Source organism: Lolium rigidum, chromosome 7 (genome assembly GCF_022539505.1).
Source record: "Lolium rigidum isolate FL_2022 chromosome 7, APGP_CSIRO_Lrig_0.1, whole genome shotgun sequence".
Classification (NCBI taxonomy): domain Eukaryota; kingdom Viridiplantae; phylum Streptophyta; class Magnoliopsida; order Poales; family Poaceae; genus Lolium; species Lolium rigidum.
Genome location: NC_061514.1, coordinates 20,484,588 through 20,505,434, shown reverse-complemented (window position 1 = coordinate 20,505,434; position 20,847 = coordinate 20,484,588). Strand labels below are relative to the sequence as shown.

General features: G+C 43.5%; 1 protein-coding gene across 1 annotated transcript; it reads right to left on the bottom strand.

Moving 5' to 3' along the window:
- Positions 1-18: 18 nt before the first annotated feature.
- On the bottom strand, positions 19-17,020 carry LOC124675740. The gene is made up of 3 exons (XM_047211816.1): positions 16,915-17,020; positions 16,447-16,490; positions 19-355 (listed from the first exon to the last, which is right to left on the bottom strand). The coding sequence occupies exons 2-3, from the start codon at positions 16,481-16,483 to the stop codon at positions 72-74; spliced, it is 321 nt and encodes a 106-aa protein (XP_047067772.1). The 5' UTR covers positions 16,484-16,490; positions 16,915-17,020; the 3' UTR covers positions 19-71.
- Between the last annotated feature and the right edge of the window lie 3,827 nt (positions 17,021-20,847).

The following is a 20,847-nucleotide window of genomic DNA, read 5'->3' as shown; positions in this document are numbered from 1 at the left end:
TCGAGAATGCAGAAAACATAAAAGGGCTCAAACAGTTTGACATCCTCAGGCAGAGACACTACGAGATAGAATTACATCCGAACACTTTCGTGCAGCTTCTCGCAGGCAATTTCCTGATGCCAACGGTTCACAAGGGAGGGTGCTGTAGGCCCGGCATAATCTTTGTCAGATGCAAGCCCAAACACCAGCATGTTCAGATCCAGGCAATCCGAAGCAATTCCCCACGATGATGATCTAGGAGCATCAGACTTTCGTCCAGCAAACTCGACAATTTGTCCAGGCACAACAACCTCCAGCTCCGAATGGTCAAGAGCAATCTGCTTATTATCTCTTTGACACCTGGCCATTTTAACCCCTGAAAACACATCTCATTACGAGTTGACCAAAGTGTCCAGAGAACAACAATAGAGAACATATTCAAAACAGAATTTGTATTTTCACTAATCCACCACCTTGCTACTGACTCAATGTCAGTGCCAATGCATTTGTTAAAAATAGATGAAACCATTTCCCAAAGGTATTTTGCAACCACACAACCAAAGAAAAGGTGATTACATGATTCTTGTTCATTGCAAAATAAGCAAGATAAATCATCCACCTTCCTCCGTTTATTCAGATTGTCCCTAGTTAGGAGCTTGTTATTGGATAAAAGCCACAAAAAGATTTGTATTCTGGGTGGAACATGCAACTTCCAAATAGCAGGGGTATGGACAGGAACAACACCACCGTTATTCACTATCCCATAGAAGTAAGAAATAGAGTACACCCCAGAAGAATGAAACAACCAAATGGGGGAATCTTCAGAATTAGAGAGATGGATAGTTTGGATCAGAGCAACAAGTTCAAGCCATCTATCAAACAAAACTGGACTAACAGACCTCCAAAAGGTAAACTTCAAGTCAGTCCCATCCCAAGCCTCGGCAACAGTACAGTTTTGTTCATTAACAATAACATATAGATCCCAAAAAAGGACAGTGAGAGAACAATTGCCCAACCAAATATCCTCCTAAAAAAGAACTCTTCTACCATTTCCAACATGCCACTTATAACCAGCTTTTGCCGCAGCAGCAGCCCACATTACCCTTTTCCAAAAAGGAGAACAGTGCTTGGGATTTGCTCTAAAAATATTTGGGGAGAGATCATACTTGTAGTCTACAATCAGCTTCCAAATTTTATTATCATCTAAGTGATATCTTTTAATCCAGGAAGAGAGTAGACAAAGATTGAAATCCCTAAGGTTTTGGATGCCGAGGCCCCAAACTCTTGCTTTTGAGAGACAAAGTCCCAACTTGCCAAATGATATTTATGCGAGTCTCCCATGTTATTCCAAAAGAAATGGGCCATTTGAGAATTAATCAACTTAATGGCCCACTTGGGGAATTTTAGAAAGGACAGTAAATACATCAGGATACTCGCCACACAAGCTTGCAGCAAGATCAATCTTGCTTTATAAGATAAGAGTTTACCTCTCCAGCCAGAGATGCGTTTGATAATTTTATCAATTATATCTTCTTTCCTTAATTTAGCAAAATGGAGAAGTATACCAAGATACGTAAAAGGAAATTCACCTAACTTGCAACCAAAGATTTGAGCAAATAAATTGGCCTCATCCGGGTCTACGTTAATGGTTAGCAAGTCACTCTTATGATAATTAACAAGTAAGAAGCCATTTCAAGTTCCTAGCCATACCAAAATCTTTTTGAAGGAACAAAATGGTGTCATCAGCATATTGCGAACTGATGACACCACCCGGAATTACATTAGGTAGAAGCCCTTGTATAAAATTCCTACTAGCAGCTTTAAAGAGAATTTTTGAAAACACATCAGCAACCAAATTATAAAGGATGGGGGAAAGGGGATCTCCTTGTTTCAGACCTTTTCCAGCCACAAAATAATTGTTGTTAATGTCATTAATTCTCACACATAGAGATCCATGATGAAGGATAGCCTTCACATATCTCCTAAAGTTTGGTCCAAAGTTTCTAGTCTCAAGCATGTAATCAAGGAAATTCCAATCAATTCGATCATAAGCTTTTTCATAGTCTAGTTTCAAAACTAGACCAGGAAGCTTTTCTTGAATGAACTTCATGAAGAACTTCGTGAGCAGCCACGATACTTTCTAAAATAAAGCGCCCTCGGATAAATGCAGTCTGATTTCTTTGCAATGATCCTATCACCAATCGGAATAATCGTATTGGTCATAGCCTTAGAGACTATTTTTAAACTGCAATTACCAAGACTGATGGGCCTAAACTTTCTCATCTCCCTAGCGTCTTGCTCTTTAGAAATGAGAGTAATAATAGCATAGTTTAATCTAGCAACATCAAGCTCTAACTAAAGCCATAAAGTCAACCTTGATCAGAGACCAAAAGGTTTGATAGAACAGAAACGAGAACCCATCTGGTCCAGGAGCACCAGCAGCATAAGAGGATTTAACAGCATTAAAAATTTCCTCCTCAGAGAACGGGCATCTAGGAGGCTAACTTCCTCATCAGTGACATTTGCATCCTAGAAATTATCGCCCAAAAATGGAAGGTTTAGATTCTTTCGAAAAGAGATCCTTATAGTAAGAAGAAGCAATCTTAAGTATCTCTTCAATACTATACACATGACCAAGAGAACATCTAAAACTGCCAAAGTTTTTTTCCTACAACACTGGTCCAACAGGCGCTCTAAATTTTGTCGCTGTAAAATCACTTTACAGCGCGCTCCATCCATGTTTTACGCGTGAGGGCATATTCACCTCCAGCAGAAGCTCTAAATCTTGGAGCTGTAAAAATCCGTAGTTGTTTCTGCGTGCAACTTATACCACTCGCTCTTTCCAACACGGTAGATGTAGTGCACGACATAGCGCTTTTGCCCCAAGCTGTATTTTACAGCACCGGTTACAGCACCTGTTGGAGCATCATTTTACGCCCACGCGCTAAACCAGACACTTTTTTGGATACATCGATGGATAGAGCGCTTGTTGAAGATGCTCTTAGCAACGGCATGGAAATATGGGGTATTGCGGTCCCCTTCTAAAAAATTTCGATCTCTAGAACTTTGCGAGCGCGCATCCATTTCACCCCAAATTCGAAAACCCTCGCTCCCCACATTCCTCCTCTCACCTCTTCGCCCACCTCCCCAAACCCCCACCACCTCACCGGCGGGAGGAACGCATGGCGATGTCGACGATGCGCCTACCGGCGGCGTTCGCAACACCGGCAGAACTCCTTCCCCGTCCGACCACCGCCGTGTTCTCGGTACGATCCCTCTTCTACACCCGCTCCGCTAGGCTCTTCCCGCTACCGCTCGGCCCCTCCTTCACCAAATCGTGGTGGCCGTGAACATCAGGGCTCCCTGCCCCGCCCCATCTCCGCCGTCCGCCACTCCGCCGGACCTCGCCTCCACGCGCGCCGCCTCCCGCCTCTGCACGCTGCGGATTCCTGCCACCTGCCCACCGCCCCGACCTCGCGCCTCCCGAGCGTGACCCGCCCACGGCGCCTCCAGGCTGCGGGATTTCTGGTATGCCCGTTTCTCCCTATCTCTCCGAAGATGTTCCTCAATTTCCAGCGATTTCTCCGCTAATTGCTCTCTCGTCGCTTCCTTCACCAGGACTCTCTCCCCCGCCCCGCCGCCGCCGCTATCCCTCAGCTCCCAGCACCCCGCCCCCACGCGCGCCGCCTGCCGCCGCCCAAGTCTGCGAGTTCCGGCCGCCAGCCCACCGCCGCCGAGTCTACGGTATGCCTCCCTCCCGCTCTCTCCCCCCGTTGCTCTCGCCGCATCAACATTCCCATTCTCAATCCCCAGGTGCGCCGTCGCTACAACAAGGCCTGCCTCCCGCGGGTGTCAGCTGCTGCTCCTCGCCGTCCACTTCCACCACATGTCGCCAACCCCGACCACCCCACACAGACCCAAGGACCTATCGCGCTGTGGAGGGGTTTGTGGAACCGCGCGGCAACTGTTGCCTCCTCCAAGTCTTCGCCCGTGGGACATTTCTCGCTTGTCGTTTTCTTTTGCACGATTAAGAGTCCGGCGTTTCAGGAGATCGTGAAGAAGATGGGTGCTCGGTTTGGGTTTCCTCCTAGGCTGACCTTGAACATCATCGTTGGTGCTTCCGTGATATCTGTTGTTGTGGACAGAGGTGAGGGCCTAACCTGAGGTAGAAGGAGGCTGCAAGGAGGAACTCTCTCCTCTTAGGGTTACAGAGATAGAAGCACCTTATATAGGTCAGGACTGGGCTGGGCCAAATGGGCCACAACAGAGAACAAGAAGACAGCCCAACAGATACACCAACAGTTGTCCAACACTCCCCTCAAGATGGGTGATAAATGTCAATCATCCCCATCTTGGCACATGCAAGATTACACTCCTTTGAGCCCAAGTCCCTTTGTTAAACAGTCCGCCACTTGTTGTCCCGATCTCACATAAGCCAATGAGATAATCCCTGCATCAATCTTTTCTTTAATAAAGAATCTGTCTATCTCCACATGTTTAGTTCGCTCATGCTGGACAGGGTTATTTGCTATGTTTATGGCAGACATATTATCACACCACACCTTCAAGCTTCCTTGCCTTAAAATTTTCAGCTCTCTTAGAAGGTTTCGTACCCACAACATTTCACCCAGGCCCTGTGACATAGCTCGTACTCAGCCTTCAGCCGTTGATTTCGAGACAACAGATTGTTTCTTACTTCTCCATGACACCAAATTTCCTCCAACAAAAACACAATACCCTGAGGTGGATCTTCGATCATCTAAGCAGCTAGCCCAATCCGCATCACAATATCCATCTACATTTAGGTGTCCATTACTTTTAAACATCACTCCTTTTCCCGGAGTGCCCTTCAAGTATCTCAAGATTCTTTGAGCTGCTTCCAAGTGTCCATCCCTCGGATCATGCATATAGCGACTCACTACACTTACTGCAAATGATATATCTGGTCTCGTGTGGCATAAGTATATTAGTCTTCCAACAAGTCTTTGATATTTCTCCTTGTTTATGGGTTCTCCAGTACTCTGCTCGTGATTTTAGTGTTCTCGGTCAATAGGTGTTGAAGCCACTCGGCACCCCAAAGATGCCCATATCATCTAAGAGATCCAATGTATACTTTCTTTGAGATAGTGATATCCCTTTTGACGATCTTGCAACTTCTATTCCAAGGAAGTATCTAAGTTTTCCCAAATCTTTCACCTCAAAGGCCCGACTCAAGCATCCTTTCGGCTTTGCGATTTCCACAACATCATCTCCCGTGATGATAATATCATCAACATACACAAGCAAGGATAGTGATTTTCCGCTCCGAATGTTCAGTAAAATAAGGTATGGTCTCCATTGCATTGACCATAACCCATGCCACACACCACTTGTCCGAACCTCGTCAAACCAGGCCCGTGGAGATTGTTTGAGACCATATAGAGATTTCTTCAGCCTACATACCTTCCCTTTAGTTTCAGGTCCGACAAATCCTGGTGGCATCTCCATATACACCTCCTCTTGAAGATCACCATGCGTAAATGCATTTTTGACATCAAGTTGATGCAAGGGCCATCCGAAATTTGCCGCACAAGAGATCAAAATTCCGACGAGTGCTCATTTTTGCCACTGGTGCAAATGTCTCATCATAGTCAATGCCATAAGTTTGACTCGTATCCTCTTGCCACAAGTCTTGCCTTATATCTCTCCACTTTTCCTTCTCGCATTTTGTTTTACTGTAATAGATCCACTTACAGACCTCATCGTATTCTTTCCTTTAGGGAGATCTCGTCAACTCCCATGTTTTATTTTTCTTCAAGGCCTCTAACTCTTCCATCATAGCATTGCACCATCTCGGGTCCAACCTGGCTGCCTTCCAATCCTTAGGAACAGATACAGTTTGCAGTGAAGCAACAAAAGCCCGAAAAGAGGGTGACAACGCCTCATAAGAAATATAATTTCCTATGTCATAGTCATCATAACTCAGTCGCTTTGGGGGTCCAACTTTCCTTATCCCTTTCCTTATTGCAATTGGCAAGTCTAGGCTATTATTGGACTCAGTCTGAGATTGATTCTCCTCTGCAGAATCTACACTTGTGCTTCCTTGATTTTCTGGTCCAATGGGTTGCTCCCCGCCCCTCGGTCTTGTTGCTCCTCCAAGTGCATCTACTTGTTCCCTTTGTACTTGTCTTCTAGAGTACACAAGTGGATTCTCGCAGCCATCTTTGTGGTGGTACAGGTCTAGGTGGTATAGGTGTACCGAGAATTGCAGGAATCTCCGCAACAATAGGAATTTGTTGATGTTGTTGTTGGTCACCATCTTGCTGCTCTTGATCACCACCTTGCCGTTGCTCCCCTCTTGAGCATCACCAAGATGGTCAAGCCCCCGGAACAAGCCACTAAGATCACTCTCACCGTCATAAAATGGTTCTGACTCGCGAAACGTAACATTCATACTTACAAATGTCCTCCGTCAGTGGGACTCCAACACTTGTAACCCTTTTGTATGGAGGAATAGCCAATAAAAATATATTTGATAGCCCGATGATCTATCTTGCCAACAGATGGCCTGTGACCCCTTACAAAACATGTACAACCAAAGAGTTTGGGTGGTACAACAAAGTCATTGTTATTTAGAAGGAGTTGGCAAGGAGACTACATACCTAGAATCTTTGAAGGCATTCTCGTTGATCAAATATGTAGCAGTCATAACCGCCTCACTCCATAAGAATTTGGGAACATTCATGGTAAACATAAGAGATCGAGCCACTTCAAGAATGTGCCTATTCTTCCGCTCAGCAACTCCATTCGGGGAGGAGTGTCGGGACATGAAGTCCGGTGCAAGTATACCTTGCGAAGATAAGAAAGCAAGCAAAAGGTTTGTTGATATATTCAGTACCATTATCAGTTCTGATCACTTGCACCTGAACATTGAATTGGTTTTTCACATAGGCACAAAAACTCTGGAAACAAGTGAACACTTCATCTTTGTGACGCATAAGATAAATCCAAGTCATTGTGGAATAGCAGTCAATAAAAGTCACAAAGTACTTCATGCCGCTTACTGACACAACAGGACACGTCCATACATCAGAGTGCACTAACACAAATGGGGATACACTTCTGATCCCTCTACTAACATAAGAGGTTCTCGTATGCTTAGCATATTCGCAGGCATCACAACATAATTTGGTTTTGTCCACTCCATTCATTACATCAGAAAAAACTCGAAACATTTTATCAAACGCCATGTGGCCCATTCGACAATGATGAACTAGTGCCATACTCTCCTTTCCTCCAACAATCGCCGCGAGCACAGAACTAGCATCATGCCCCATCTTGTCACGATCTATGTGCCAAAGACCTCTATGCCTGGTTGCAGTCCCAATCTTCTTGCTGCTCTCCCTTTCCTGAATTAAACACATATATCTATCAACTATTATACGGTAGTCCTGCTGATCAATCAGGGCACTTAGAGATAGCAGATTTACTGGAAAAGCAGGAACATGTAGAACCGATGACAATTTTATGTTGGGTGTACATTGCACCGACCCCTCCCCTTTTATAGATTGTGTTGTGCCATCTGCTGTTTGGATAGTGCCTCTATGTGTGGGAGGATACTGAGTATAAGAGTCAAACTCACTAATATTTCCAGTAACATGTTTGGATGCTCCGAATCAAGAATCCAATCTGAATTAGCATTATGAGTGGCTATAGAAACTCTATCAATATTACCTTCATCTTTGTAGACATAGTGAGCAAAGTTCCCAAAGGTTGCTTCATTTTGTCCTTCTCCCTTTGATTGTCCCTGAGAGGTACCGGTAGTTGACTCGAAGCTGATGCCATATGTGCCTTGGGTGATATAGCGTGCTCGCTGTCCTCCACCCCCGCCATACCGATATCCATATGGCTGTCCACTACCTTCGCCATAGTGCTGTCCACCACCTCTTCCATAGTGCTGTCCATATGGCTGTCCACTACCTCTCGCCATCACCTCTTCCTCTGTAGCTTCCTCTGCCATGTGTGTATCCTCCTCTCCCCCTACTGGATGTAGCAAAGGAGGTACACTGATGCTTCAAGTGTCCCACAAGTATAGCAGTCTCTCATCTCTTGTCTCTCGGTAGTGTAGAAGGTCGGATGAGGGACAGAATCGCTTCCCTTTGTCATATTCAGACGCACTTCCTCTCTGGACATAGCTGCAATGGCTTCTTTGAGAGAAGGGGTAGTGGTTTGATGCAGTAAAGCAGCCCTTCTCCCCTCAAAATCTTGATTAAGACCCTTCAAGAACTTCATGACTCGCCGACGTTCAATCCAGCTTTGCAAGCAACACTCACACATTCCCCATGGGCAAGTTCCGGAGGATCCACATGATCTAAATCTCCCCAAAGATGCCGCAACTCAGCCACATATGCCATCACAGCTTTGTTTCCTTGTTGCAAGTCATGCACTTTATCCTCAATCTCAGCAATCAACATAATGTTCCCCTTTCCGTAATAAAGATTTGATAGGGTGTCCCATACCTCCGAAGCTTTTGTGAGTGCCTCTACGTAAGCAGCAATGTTGGGAACCAAAGAGTTAAGCAACCATGCCACAATCAGGGAATTTATGGCATTCCACTGTTTCCATTCCGGACTGGTCTTATCTGCTGGTTCTGCAGCTTCACCACTCACACGTTCATCCAACCCTTTCGAATTCAAAATCAACAGCGCCCTCCTTGACCACCGGAGATAGTTGGCCACTCCTTCCAACTTGATTTCGTTCGCCGGCAGCTCAAGTTTCTGACCGATGTTGGTATGGGGAACGATTGCTCCCCTCCAGCAGATCCTCCTCCATCTCCTTTGGTAGTGATAAGTTCCGCCAAGCATCTCCAGAGCCTTGGCCAAATCCCTGTTGTCCCCCATGATTGACACCAAACTAACCTCTCAGAACCACCAAAGGACTTACCCGCAGGATGCCCCTACGTCTCCTTACTTGTCACTGCCTTCCCCTCCTTGCCGCCGCAGCAGCCTGCTCCCTTCCTCTTCCTCCCAGCCACCGCAGCAGCCTACTCCCTTCCTCTTCCTCTTCCTCCTAGCTGCCACAGCAGACTAGGCTTCCAGATCGGCAGTCCTTCCCGTCGTTGCCCTCACTGCCCCTTGCTCTGATACCATGTGGACAGAGGTGAGGGCCTAACCTGAGGTAGAAGGAGGCTGCAGGGAGGAACTCTCTCCTCTTAGGGTTACAGAGATAGAAGCACCTTATATAGGTCAGGACTGGGCTGGGCCAAATGGGCCACAACAGAGAACAAGAAGACAGCCCAACAGATACACCAACAGTTGTCCAACAGTTGTTTATGATTTGGCCATGGGGGGGAAGGATTTGGATGAGATCTGCGCTGATATGAAGGGTCCTGAGAAGCCGGATACAGCCAGGTATATATGTATTTCTGCAAAATGCTGCTAACAGAATTTGTTACATCATTTAGGTCTAATACGATTGGTTATGTTTGGTCTGCAGCGGTGATCAGCCACAGGATTAGTGGAACTCTCCCAGAATTTTCCAAGGTGAGGGACAACTCAACACTGCAGTTATAACTTAACCTCCAATAGCGTTATGTGTTTGCATTTTTCTAGCTGACTTATTGTTCCTTCCCTCATGAGTCATGCATGACTTAATTGACCGCTGGTTATGTTGTTTTTCTGCAAATGTCGTTACCTGGTCTCGCCTCATGGGTTTTGTTTTAGTGGTTCGTCAGGTTACACTATTGTGAGCTGCTAACAGAATATGTTACATCATTTAGGTCTAATATGATTGGTTATGTTTGGTCTGCAGTGGTGATCAGCAACAGGATTAGTGGAACTCCCAGAATTTTCCAAGGTGAGGGACAACTCAACACTGCAGTTATAACTTAACCTCCAATAGCGTTATGTGTTTGCATTGTTCTAGCTGAATTATTATTCCCTTATGAGTCATGACTTAATTGACCACTGGTTATGTTGTTTTTCTGCAAATATCGTTGCCTGGTCTAGCCTCATGGGTTTTGTTCTAGTGGTTCGTCATGTTACACTATTGTGAGCTCCTGTTTTCTTATAGTTTGGGCGATTTTTTCCTTGATCATCCAGGGGAGGCTTGCCCTGGATGTTTGTACCAAACTGATGCTGCTTTGTCAGCTTTCATAATTCAAGCCGAGGGCTGTAGCCGTACAAAATATGGTCTATTTTGTAGTACCACATAAGAGCCCTCCTTGGTGTATCTCCCAGTGAACTTATCATTAAAATTGCAGTAAATTGTAGAGAACCACCACACATTGGGGCAACGGTATCACATAATCACTGTATTTTTGTTTTTTAACAAAAGAGAACACCACCGTGTTGGGGGCTGGGTTGTGACAGATATCACTGCTCCTCGGTTGAGAGTGTTTCGACAGAAGATCTGACTACATGGGCCTGTGTGTTAGGCCTACTAGATGCCATTCCTATGTGGAGAAAATGCTGTGGTGGAATTAGGTCCCACTGGTCAGCTCTAATCTGAAAATGGTATTCGAGTCCACCAGAAGAGCACATACCTGGACCAACAATATTGAGAGCTCATACCTGAGCCAGTTTAACACAACCCGTACTATTGGGATAACTTACTTCATCATTCTGATTTGCAGTTAATTTATTTCCTGTTTCCTGCATAAAATTCTTACTGTTATCAAATTTTCTGCTAAATAAGTCTCACTGTCTTTGCTAACAGGTGGCTGGTTTAATCTTTCAACCGTCCTTGTGCAGTACGGATAACAGAGTTAGTTAACAGTACAGTTCCTCACAATTGGAAGCATGATATTGGTTACAGTTCCATAGTGACAAGAAAACTCGAGAATTGTATGCATTTTTCCGAGTGAAAATCACAGCAGCGAGAAACTTGTGGACTTGGTGTAGTTGCGGAAAGAACTATGTTGTCTACTTGCATAGCACGCTTTCCAAGCGTTTTCTCCTTTCGGTCTTCTTATTCTGTAAATGTGGCTGGACATGAGGATTTGGAAAGTGGTTAAACGCATTTTTACCGCTATTTTGTACACACAAAAAACTGCTTGAAATGTGAATGGTAGATTACGCATATGTGCAAGATACGTGTTGTTCAGTTACTTACAACGAAATCTTATGCTTTGTTTGATGTTAAAGTCTTAACAGTCAGTTACTAGTATTATATGTTCTCATCTAGTAGTATTTTTTTTTTTTAGAAACAATCTAGTAGTATATTTTGGAGACAAGAGATATGCCGTTCTAGAAATAGCTCATTCCTTGTCCAATTGAAAATATGTGGTATTAGGATGAGCTTAGACATCATCATCCTTTTGCGTTTTTCAGAATATTTATGTGTGTTGTATTTTTTTTCTTCATATTTATACATCATTGTAATGACAGTGGGAAAATGGTTTATTTGTTCTTGCTCTAATAAGTTTCACATACTGCTAATTAGGAAAGCACACAATCAATTCCATTATTTTGCAATTACTCGTACCGTTTGGAAAGTGCCTCTCACAATTGATCTTCATAATTCTAGTACAGTTTCTCATATAATTTGGCCTAGTGCACTAATAGGGACAGCCCTAGATTAGCCGTGTGTGGGCACATTATAAAGTATGGTAACTCAACCATGTAGATCCCCTCTAGTTTTAAATTTTTAAATATTTTATCTCTCAAACCATAAATCAAAATTTAAATATGTTTTCATGCTTTGCTTTTGTCGCGACATGTTGATATGTTTTGACAACTACTTTTAACACTAGTGCCACATTATAGTCAAGTTGATTTCCAAGTTAAAATTAAATGGTTACCATGTTTTTGGATTTTTGTTGCTCGTCAATGTAACCCTTGCATGATGGTAATGCCATCTTCTGCGTGTTTAGAGTCGGTCATATACTCACTCTCTAAACATCTATGTAGATCAATGCTATGCTAATAAATCATGTAAAAATTGGCTAATAACTGTGTACTATTTGGGTGGTAATTGTTAACTAGTAACATGATAGCTATAATTCTATAACCTGGCAGGTGGCGATAATTGCTTTTCGTCAAGACATATTGAGATTGGATCTTGTTTGAAGTTCTCATCGAGATTTTCTCCACCACCTATCCAGGGTTGAGCCCTGGGATTTGATGGCAGACTAAAAAAGTCATCTACAGACGCTTTACGACCAAGCATTCCGGATAACGCTTGCATTCTCTATCTTACTGTGGCTGCTGGCATGGAGTTAGCTGATGCTTATTCCTCATATTGCACCTCCACATGGCATTGCTTCGTCTGGCTCTCTCCCATTCCAGAAAATTCTCCACTGCTACCTTCCGTCGGAGTTTGGGCCGTGTCTCAGTCCCGAACCCAACGGTAATACCCTAAAAGTGGATCATCAACTGGATTAGTAGTTTATTTTAAATGGTAATTTATTTTGAAATTCTGAATTGCAGAAAGACTCTTTGAATGCATGTAGATGGGTCCCTTCGAATAGATCAACTATAGGATTGAGTTTAGCCAAGATACATACACAGCTATGCTAACTCCGATCGTGATGGATGAAACTTGCTAGTAGAACACTATACATATGATATTACACACAAAGGTTGTTGCTAACTTTTAAGTGTTAATAATTTGAGAGTTGATTATTAAATAATGTGTTGTTATTTAATTTAAGTGCCATTTGATCTTGTAACCCATAGATTGAATCATTTTTACCTGAAATAGCCTTTAGCAAAGGTCACATGGAAGTTTATAGCGCTTGACTCGGACAAGTTTTATTTGAAAGCGCGATTTTTTTTTTCTGATTTTCTATGCATAAATGCAATGCAGACATCTGTTTCCTCTTTATTTCTAGTCTCTAAACCTGGGATATTATATGCAACTCAAATGATAAAATATCTTCACGGTAAAAATACCGCTTTGGGACATGTGTCAGCAATCCAATGACACGACGCTTACGTTCCGACATTAGGATGTGACACACAAATCTCCAATCATCCCTATAACTACCACATTGGGGGAAGTCACTCTCATTCACCCCCATTCGTATTGACTTCATCTTCTCCACCCAACGCTACCCAGTGCCGCCAGCCAGGTCTGAGGTCGAGCTTTGATTTGTCATGCTAGAGCTTCACGTCGTCGAGCCACTGCTCTAGAATCTCCATCGTACTTTCTTCTCCAACGAACCACTGTGTCAAAACCTCAACGTGCAACTTCACCGTGACAACCATGGCCGGTAAATTTTTCTGCCAGAAATCTTTCTTCGTAGCTCACAACGATGATGTTCTTATATTAGTTCATAATCTTGTTCGACAAGCGAGAGATTTACGCTATAGCTCAAGTTATTGCCATTCTTTGCAGATACTTCTAATCCATCTCCCTCACTTTCCAATCCATTGGAAGTGCCTCCCATCTCAACTGCGGCTCGGCCTGTAGTTCCCGTGGTCTAACTCCTACTTCCGACCAAGCCACTTTTTCAAGAAGCTATTTCTTGAGGGCCAAAGCTAGGCGGAAGGCCCAAAAGAAAAGGAGGAGGAAGCTAACATGCAAGGAAAGGTGGATGAAGCCGCCAAGAAAACCAAGGCTAGGACTTTGTAACTTGTCGGAGAAAGAAGTCGAGAGCCTGGAATCAGAAGGTTTCATCAAACCTAAAACATGGTGGGTCTTGATCTCTGCGATGTCGCCTGCTCCTAAGGCGAAAGAGAGAGTATTCCATGACTCAACTAGGCACTCGGGGGCTACTGACGTGGGCATGACTTTTCGGGTGCCCTAAATTGACATACTTGGTGCGGTGTAATAGGAGACCATCCCGATTGCTTGGTAAGATCCAAGAAGACCAAGGTCATTTGGCAATTAGAAAGCTTCAAGGCCCTTCTATGTTGCATGCAAAGCAAGGAAAAACCAGAACCCTAGAGTATACCTTAACCATGTAATCGACCAGGACATGAGACCTGAGACCTAGCCTCCTTTATAAGGCCTAGGAGGGAACGACGGGGAGGGAGATTCGATCTGGAGAGAAAGAGAGAGAGAACACCATAGCCATCACGGCGATCTTGTAATCATCATCATTAATCAAGAACAGACAATCAGGAATAGGGTTTTACCTTCCGGGGACCTGAACCTCGGTAAATTGTGCCCCCTCTTTGCTTGCCAGCCGACGAAATCGCCAGCGCACCTACTTCCTTAAAACCCAAGTCCATAAACCATGGGCATTGCCATGGAAACCCCACGTCACTGGAAGATGCAAATGACGGCGACAGGGATGTTGTTGAAGGCGATGGAGATGCTGCTGAATATGATGACCACCGCTCTTAGTTCCTGGCTACATGACCAGGTCTCCAATTTTTCAAACAAGACTGTGTTTACTACGCACGGTCTCATCCGGCAGTTATACCCATGGTTTAAAATAGCCGGCTATTGAAAATAGCGGCAGCATTTCTAGCAGCTATGAAAGGCTATAGCTGAGCTATAGCGGCTAAATCATCCATTTAGCGGTTTTGCTAATTCATGGGAAAAAACAAAATTCATATATATCTCTATCAACAATTCACAAATTTGATAATTTATTGGCATTAGGCATAACATATTAACACGGTTACATAAAAAGTTATGAATAAGACACAGTTCGGTCCACATATTACAACATTATAAGTAGCAACAATTTCCAGTTTTCCTTTTTTCCTTTTCTTTCCCACTATATTTACAGCATTATAGCCTTAGCGGCTATTTGTTTTTTACCTGTTTTTGGGGCTAATAGTGGGTTTTTGAGGCTAATAGCGGATTATCCCGTCTTAGCCTTTGAAGAGCATAGCTGTAGCGGCAGGTCCCTCCGACCAGCTATAGCCGACTATAGCCGGCTATTTTAAACTTTGGTTATACCATGACGAATTCCAAATTGGAGCAGCATGCACATCAATGGAGAGGGCTCCAATGGAGTGCGAGGAGACTTATGACCATCCTGCCAAAGCACCCATGTGGCTCGTCCCAACATTGCCACCTATTTTTCGTGAAAAATTAGGAAGGAAGTTATTATGTGTAAGACTAAATGATGTTTCCTCATTTCTGTGATCGACTATGATAATGTAAGAACAGATTATTTTCTTCAGTTTTGTATAATGTGATTGACTGTGAGATGTTGTCATGCCAAATTTTATTTTTTTCTTCATGTTCCAGCATTACCATATTTGGCAAAATATCTAATCTATAATATAAAACTTTCACCTCACAAGCGAGTAGGCGCTAGCAAATTCAGATGTAATTTATATATTGCAAAGCAAGTACAATCTAAGTTAGCGCACTCTAAACAAGTAAATGATTTTAATGACAAACATGAAATCCACCCGAACACTCAAAATAAATGTGAAGTATATATTCATTGTCATCCAAACTTTCATATAAAAAAGAATCACTATCACAAATAAAATTAAGCTATTACTTTCATATCCAACAACGTGGATGAGAATCAGGGTTAATAAACGATGAACGACGACAACAAGAACCTCGGTAGAAGTTAGGAGGTCTGGGGTGTGCTCGCGGTGTGCGACACTGATAGAAAAGAGGAGATGCGAGGCTGGGTGGCAATGAGGGCGGGCGGACTTCAACAGTGACTACACAGGCGGATGTCATAGATCGGCAGCGAGGGCATTTGCTCGTGACAGATCTATGAGAATGTTTTCTAGTGCCAGGCAATGAGTGCAACAACCCCGAGATTCAATTTGACGAGGTAAGGATTTAGCGAGAAAAAGAATGGAGAATGGGCTAGGTTAGGTGGAGCCGAACAATGGAGAATAAAAGAAAACAACCATATTTTAAGAAGCCAATGAAGCAGTCTAGTTGGCAACGGAATAGCAGGTAACCTGACAATGCGGACCCAAAACACGCACCGTTACGGAGATACTTGAGTTCAAATAATTTTTAAAGATTTTTTTTGATAATTAATACCACATATATCTCTACTACTTATAAAGGCACGAAGTACCGTAGGAAAATCAAATCCACGTCGTCCATTCACATACATCGTGCGGTCCAAAATAATTTCATCTCCCCACCCAAAACTTCCGCCATCACAATCTCCCCTGCCCCGAATTTCTCTCACCTTCTCTCCCACCAGCACACCACACGACGCACGCGCAGGGCACCCGCGCCCAGGACGCCAATGCCTGGCCGCCTTTACCTCGGCCATGCCGAGACCCGCGATGCGAACCAGCCAACCACCGTCGCCGCACCTCCTTCCGCCGCCCAGGCCTAACTTCAGTGGCCTCGCCGCCGTCAAGGCGGTGCCTCCCTCCGCCCGGCCCTAGCTCTTGTGGCTGCTTCGCCCTCGACGTGGTGGCAGACTATGTTGCCCGGATCCAGCGATACGGATACGGATACGGATACCGCGATACACCGATACGGCGATTTTCCAAAAACACGGATACGGGGATACGGTTTGTATATATAATAAACATTACTAAATTACTGATTTTTGCTCAAGAATGAAAATTATCTGGAGTGCACTTTGTTCTCCACCTTCAGCAGCGCTGCCTGCATTCGAGTTGCTGACCATTGCTGACCTGCAAGAAGAGAAAGTAACAGAAGATTATACGATAGTTTGTCCAGTAAACAATAATCAATCCAAATCAATCAAGGTGTTCTACAATCTACAATCTATATTTCGTGTCAATTGACCGAATGACCGAGACCCTCAGAATCATGTATGCGGCCTTACACATGAGTGTACGTACTAAAGAAGAACAGAAAACTTTGTCATCGCCAAAAAAAGAAAAACAGGAGACATACGTACTAGATAGTGAGTACAAATAATTAATCCAAATCAATCAAGGATTGCAGAGTGCAATGGCTTTCTTGAGACCTCGATTCCTATTCCGACGACCGCCGCTGGTTCCGGCGGCCCGGCCACGCCCGCCGCAGCAAGCGAGCAAAACCAATCTAAGTTGCAGTACCAAGATGAAGCGAAGATTGAGATGGGAAACTAACCTATGCAGTCCTGACTCTTCCGATGTAGCGGTGGATAGCGGAGGGATCTGCTCGCCGGCGATCGGTCCGGCAGCGCGGCAGCACAGGTGCCTAGCGATTGGATGCTGCGTGCGGCGCCCAGGCGAAACATCGCTGTGAGAGGAATGCGTTGTGTCGCGTCGCTTCGTGTGTATAAATACAGCAGGATTAGGGTATTTTCGTATCCCTCCGTATCACTGCCGTATCCTGCAGGTATCCGATTTATTTTCTTTTTTCTAAAAAACGAAAATCCATCTGATACGTGCAGATACGTATCCAAGGGTATCCGATACGTATCCGCGTATCCGGCCGTGTCCGACCCCCGATACGTGTCTTTTTAGCCGTATCCGTGCAACGTAGGTAGCAGATGCGCTCGACCTCCAGAAGCGAGGCAACACCAGCAAAAGCCTGCACGTTCTTGCGGATCATGCCTGGAAATGGCGCGTGTGCGCGCAGAGATCTTTCTCGCCTCCCTCTGTTCCTTTACTGCCGCCTGAGGTGGGTAGTTCTCCTTTTACCTTTTCATATTCCTCCCTTTTCTCTGGAGTAGATCCAATCACGATCTTAGGTAGCAGGTAAACTGGAGGTTCGATGTTGGAACTTGGAAGGCACCAGCGCACCGCCCATGGCATTAGTATGACTGCTTCTGGACTGCCAATCTAGGTGATTGAGTCTGAAAAGATATAGCAACCGTGTTGTGGTTCTCACAGTAAGGTAACGTACTACAGATCTGAGAAACTGTTGTTCTGTTATGCAATCAAAATAAATTATGTACTTAAAATAAAATGATTGTTTTGTTTACTTTACAGGTTTAGATTGGGTGCTCAAACGTCCAATTATTTGTCCTCTGGGTGTGTAACTATTTTGGTGTGGTTTAGAGTTGGTCATACGATTAAGCTTTGACATGATCTCATACCTCTATTTTATTCAGATACATATGCTGATTATTCAGCCTTCGGCTTTCAAATATGACATGATCTCAAACTTCCGAAAGTTCGGAACACCATGGTTCAACTTTTGTCTGTTGTCTGACCTTTCTGAAACTTTTTCAAATTGCATCCACATAGCACCTACACCTTTGCTTTGGTTCAAGTGGTTTTATTTTAATTATCTCGGGCTAAGCCTCAATCTTCTCATAATATGTGGAATCTAAGACCTCGCTCAGCCTAATGTACTGCTCTGGAAGCATCCAGTGTGCTTTTTAATGTTTAATAGTGTATTTAATACAACAAGGTATGAAACAAATATTTCGGGCATCCAGTGGTACATAACTTTTAAATTTCTTGCAAAATGGAGTATGTACAATTGATAGCTCGATGCAATTATTGCAAAACTTACATGTACTTTATCTTACCATATCTACTATACAGTCAATACTGAATTTTCCAAGTCAGGGTAGATTTTCATCAGTGGCTAAATATCAGAATTGCTTGCAGCATCAGAATTCAGAGGTCAGCAAAATATCAATATGGTGCCGTCTCCTGTAACCAACCACACTGGGAAAGGCAAACCTGATTTAACAAATAACTGGAAAGGTATTAGGTGGTACCAGCTAATCTACACTCTGTTTTCCATGTAGTGAAGTTTATGCTACTGTGCGTTTTTGACATTTCTTATCTGTACATGTAATGAACTTCAGGGGTTGATGCACTAATGAATTAACGTCTCAATTCAGTGGTTGCTAGATCACTTACTTATTTTTTTTGTTCGTTCATATATATATTCAATAACAACTCTTTAGTTCGCATTATACCATATGTGCATTGAAAAATTGTTCCGATGTTCCTTGGGGTTAATGTTCCATTCAAGAGCCAGGCTTGTAGTTGGTAAGCTTCTTAACAGAGCTTGAATAATGTCGTGAGAATAATAATAATTTTTGAGGATCTCATGAGGTACTAGATTTTACTATGCTCACATCTCAGTTTACCAAATTTCGTTATGTACAATTATCTCTCATTTTATATGTATAAATTTACTATTGAACTTATGTACGGGCATGGCATGATTATCACAACTGCTATTATGTGTTAGAAGTAGCGAGTTCCAATGTTTTGTATGTGTTGGGCATAGTTATTTCAATGTTTTGTTTGATGTTGAAAGGCCCCAAGTTTATGCTAACTTATTTATTTTTGAATCATATGTACTCTTGAAGTAACTGTATCTCTTCTATCATTTCTATAGTTATAGGTGTGGTTAGATACACGATGTGAAGGTGAGGTGGTTTAGCAGAAGCACTAAGATAGCACTTTCTTCCATGAAGAAGCACTATGACGATACACAAGTGTCAATGAGCAACCTCACCAAGAATGGGACAGCAGAAAATGAAATGAAATCTGCCTTATCTAGCATACAATAAGATAATGTGTTTCCTATAAAATGTGAGTATAATTGCGTGGTATAACCACTGCTGTAGATCATAGGATTGCATGGTCGGACTACTATAGCAGGTTTTATGCTAATATCATTGCCAAAAGGTTTCAATGTGTATATTATCAACACTGAGCTGAGACGTGCGTGCACGTGCAGACTTACTAGTTTATAGTAAAAAATCATACATGGTAGAGATACAAGAGGTGTCCCCAAGAATTACAAAATAAAGTCTAAAAGATACTAAGAAATCTTCGAGATCTTCAACCGCTTTTCTTCATAGACACAATCTTTTACTTTCCTGAGACGCCAAAGATAGATAACAAACAATAGATCTATAAGTACTAACAAAGGCCCATAATTTTAATTTGAGTCGCAATATCAAGGCTACGCGCACACACAACCATTAAAGTAGTCATCCAACATCAGTGAGATTACCAACATCAGTATATCAGGGAATAACAAGATCAGCCTTGTTGATGTCGATGAAGAGTTGAGAGTACGAACCACCATTATCGAGGATGTAGCAGCCATGAGAAAACCGCGAGAATAATCCTCCTCGTGGCAAACATGAGAAAAGATCCAAAATCGATCTGGCGAAGCAAGATTTGAAGACCCATACCTAGAGAATTGTAATTTTTCAACACCACCATTGACACCGGGAATGAGATCTTGTCATTGAATGAAAGGCTGAAGATCACTTATTATAGACGATGCCATCTCCATTAAGGAGAAAGCAACAAGAAAACGACTACTGAAGATGCTGCTTTTATTGGAAACTCCACGCATAGATCAGGTTCCCCACTCCTCCTGACGTTGGCGAAGCCGCCCGGAGGAGGGGGAACCGATCTATTGAGGAAGTTGAAGTGGAGGCTGCTAGGGTTTTTCTAGAGGCGGATGTTGTCTTCTTACACCTATCGGTTGGATTTTCCAGAGGCGGTTGTTGTCTTCTTACGCCTCTCGGTTGGATTCTCAAACCCAACCATTAATTTTTTTTGCTACACCAATTTGATCCAAAAAATACCCCCTCAACAATTACCCCAACGAAGTAGAGGTACCTTAATGTAATTATAAGAAAAAAGAACCCTATAAACGCTCGGCGGCAAGAAACACGGGTCCGCAATGTAAACAGCCCACCGAGCGGAGAGATCATTACACCGAGAAACGGGAATAGGGGGTTTCCATCAACCCTACACGTCCCCAGTGTAATCTAGAATTTGCCATGGAAAAAATAGTGCGATATTTGAGCCCTACTAACGCGCTAGCATATCTGGAGTGCCCATGCTAAATGAATCATTGTACAATGCTTCGCTGATAGCATGCTACGCTAATAACATATTTTAAGATTGACCCTATTTTATTATAGCGCCCTATTTATTTATTTGCACGCTAAAAAAATATTCTCCGTCGCTACCCCCTATTTTCCCGAAACCGACGAGCCACGGCCGGACCATTGGTTTTTAAGGCATATTTGGTTCATGCCCTATTTAGGGCATCTCCAGCGGCGCGACGCAAACGGACGCTCAGCGACCGTTTTCGCCGCCGTGA

Coding starts and splice junctions, on each gene's coding strand:
- LOC124675740 (XM_047211816.1), bottom strand. CDS start 16,483: ATGGTCAGCAACTCGAATGCAGGCAGCGCTGCTGAAG. Junction 356..16,446: donor TGCAGGCAGCGCTGCTGAAG/GTGGAGAACAAA, acceptor ATGTGTTTTCAG/GGGTTAAAATGGCCAGGTGT.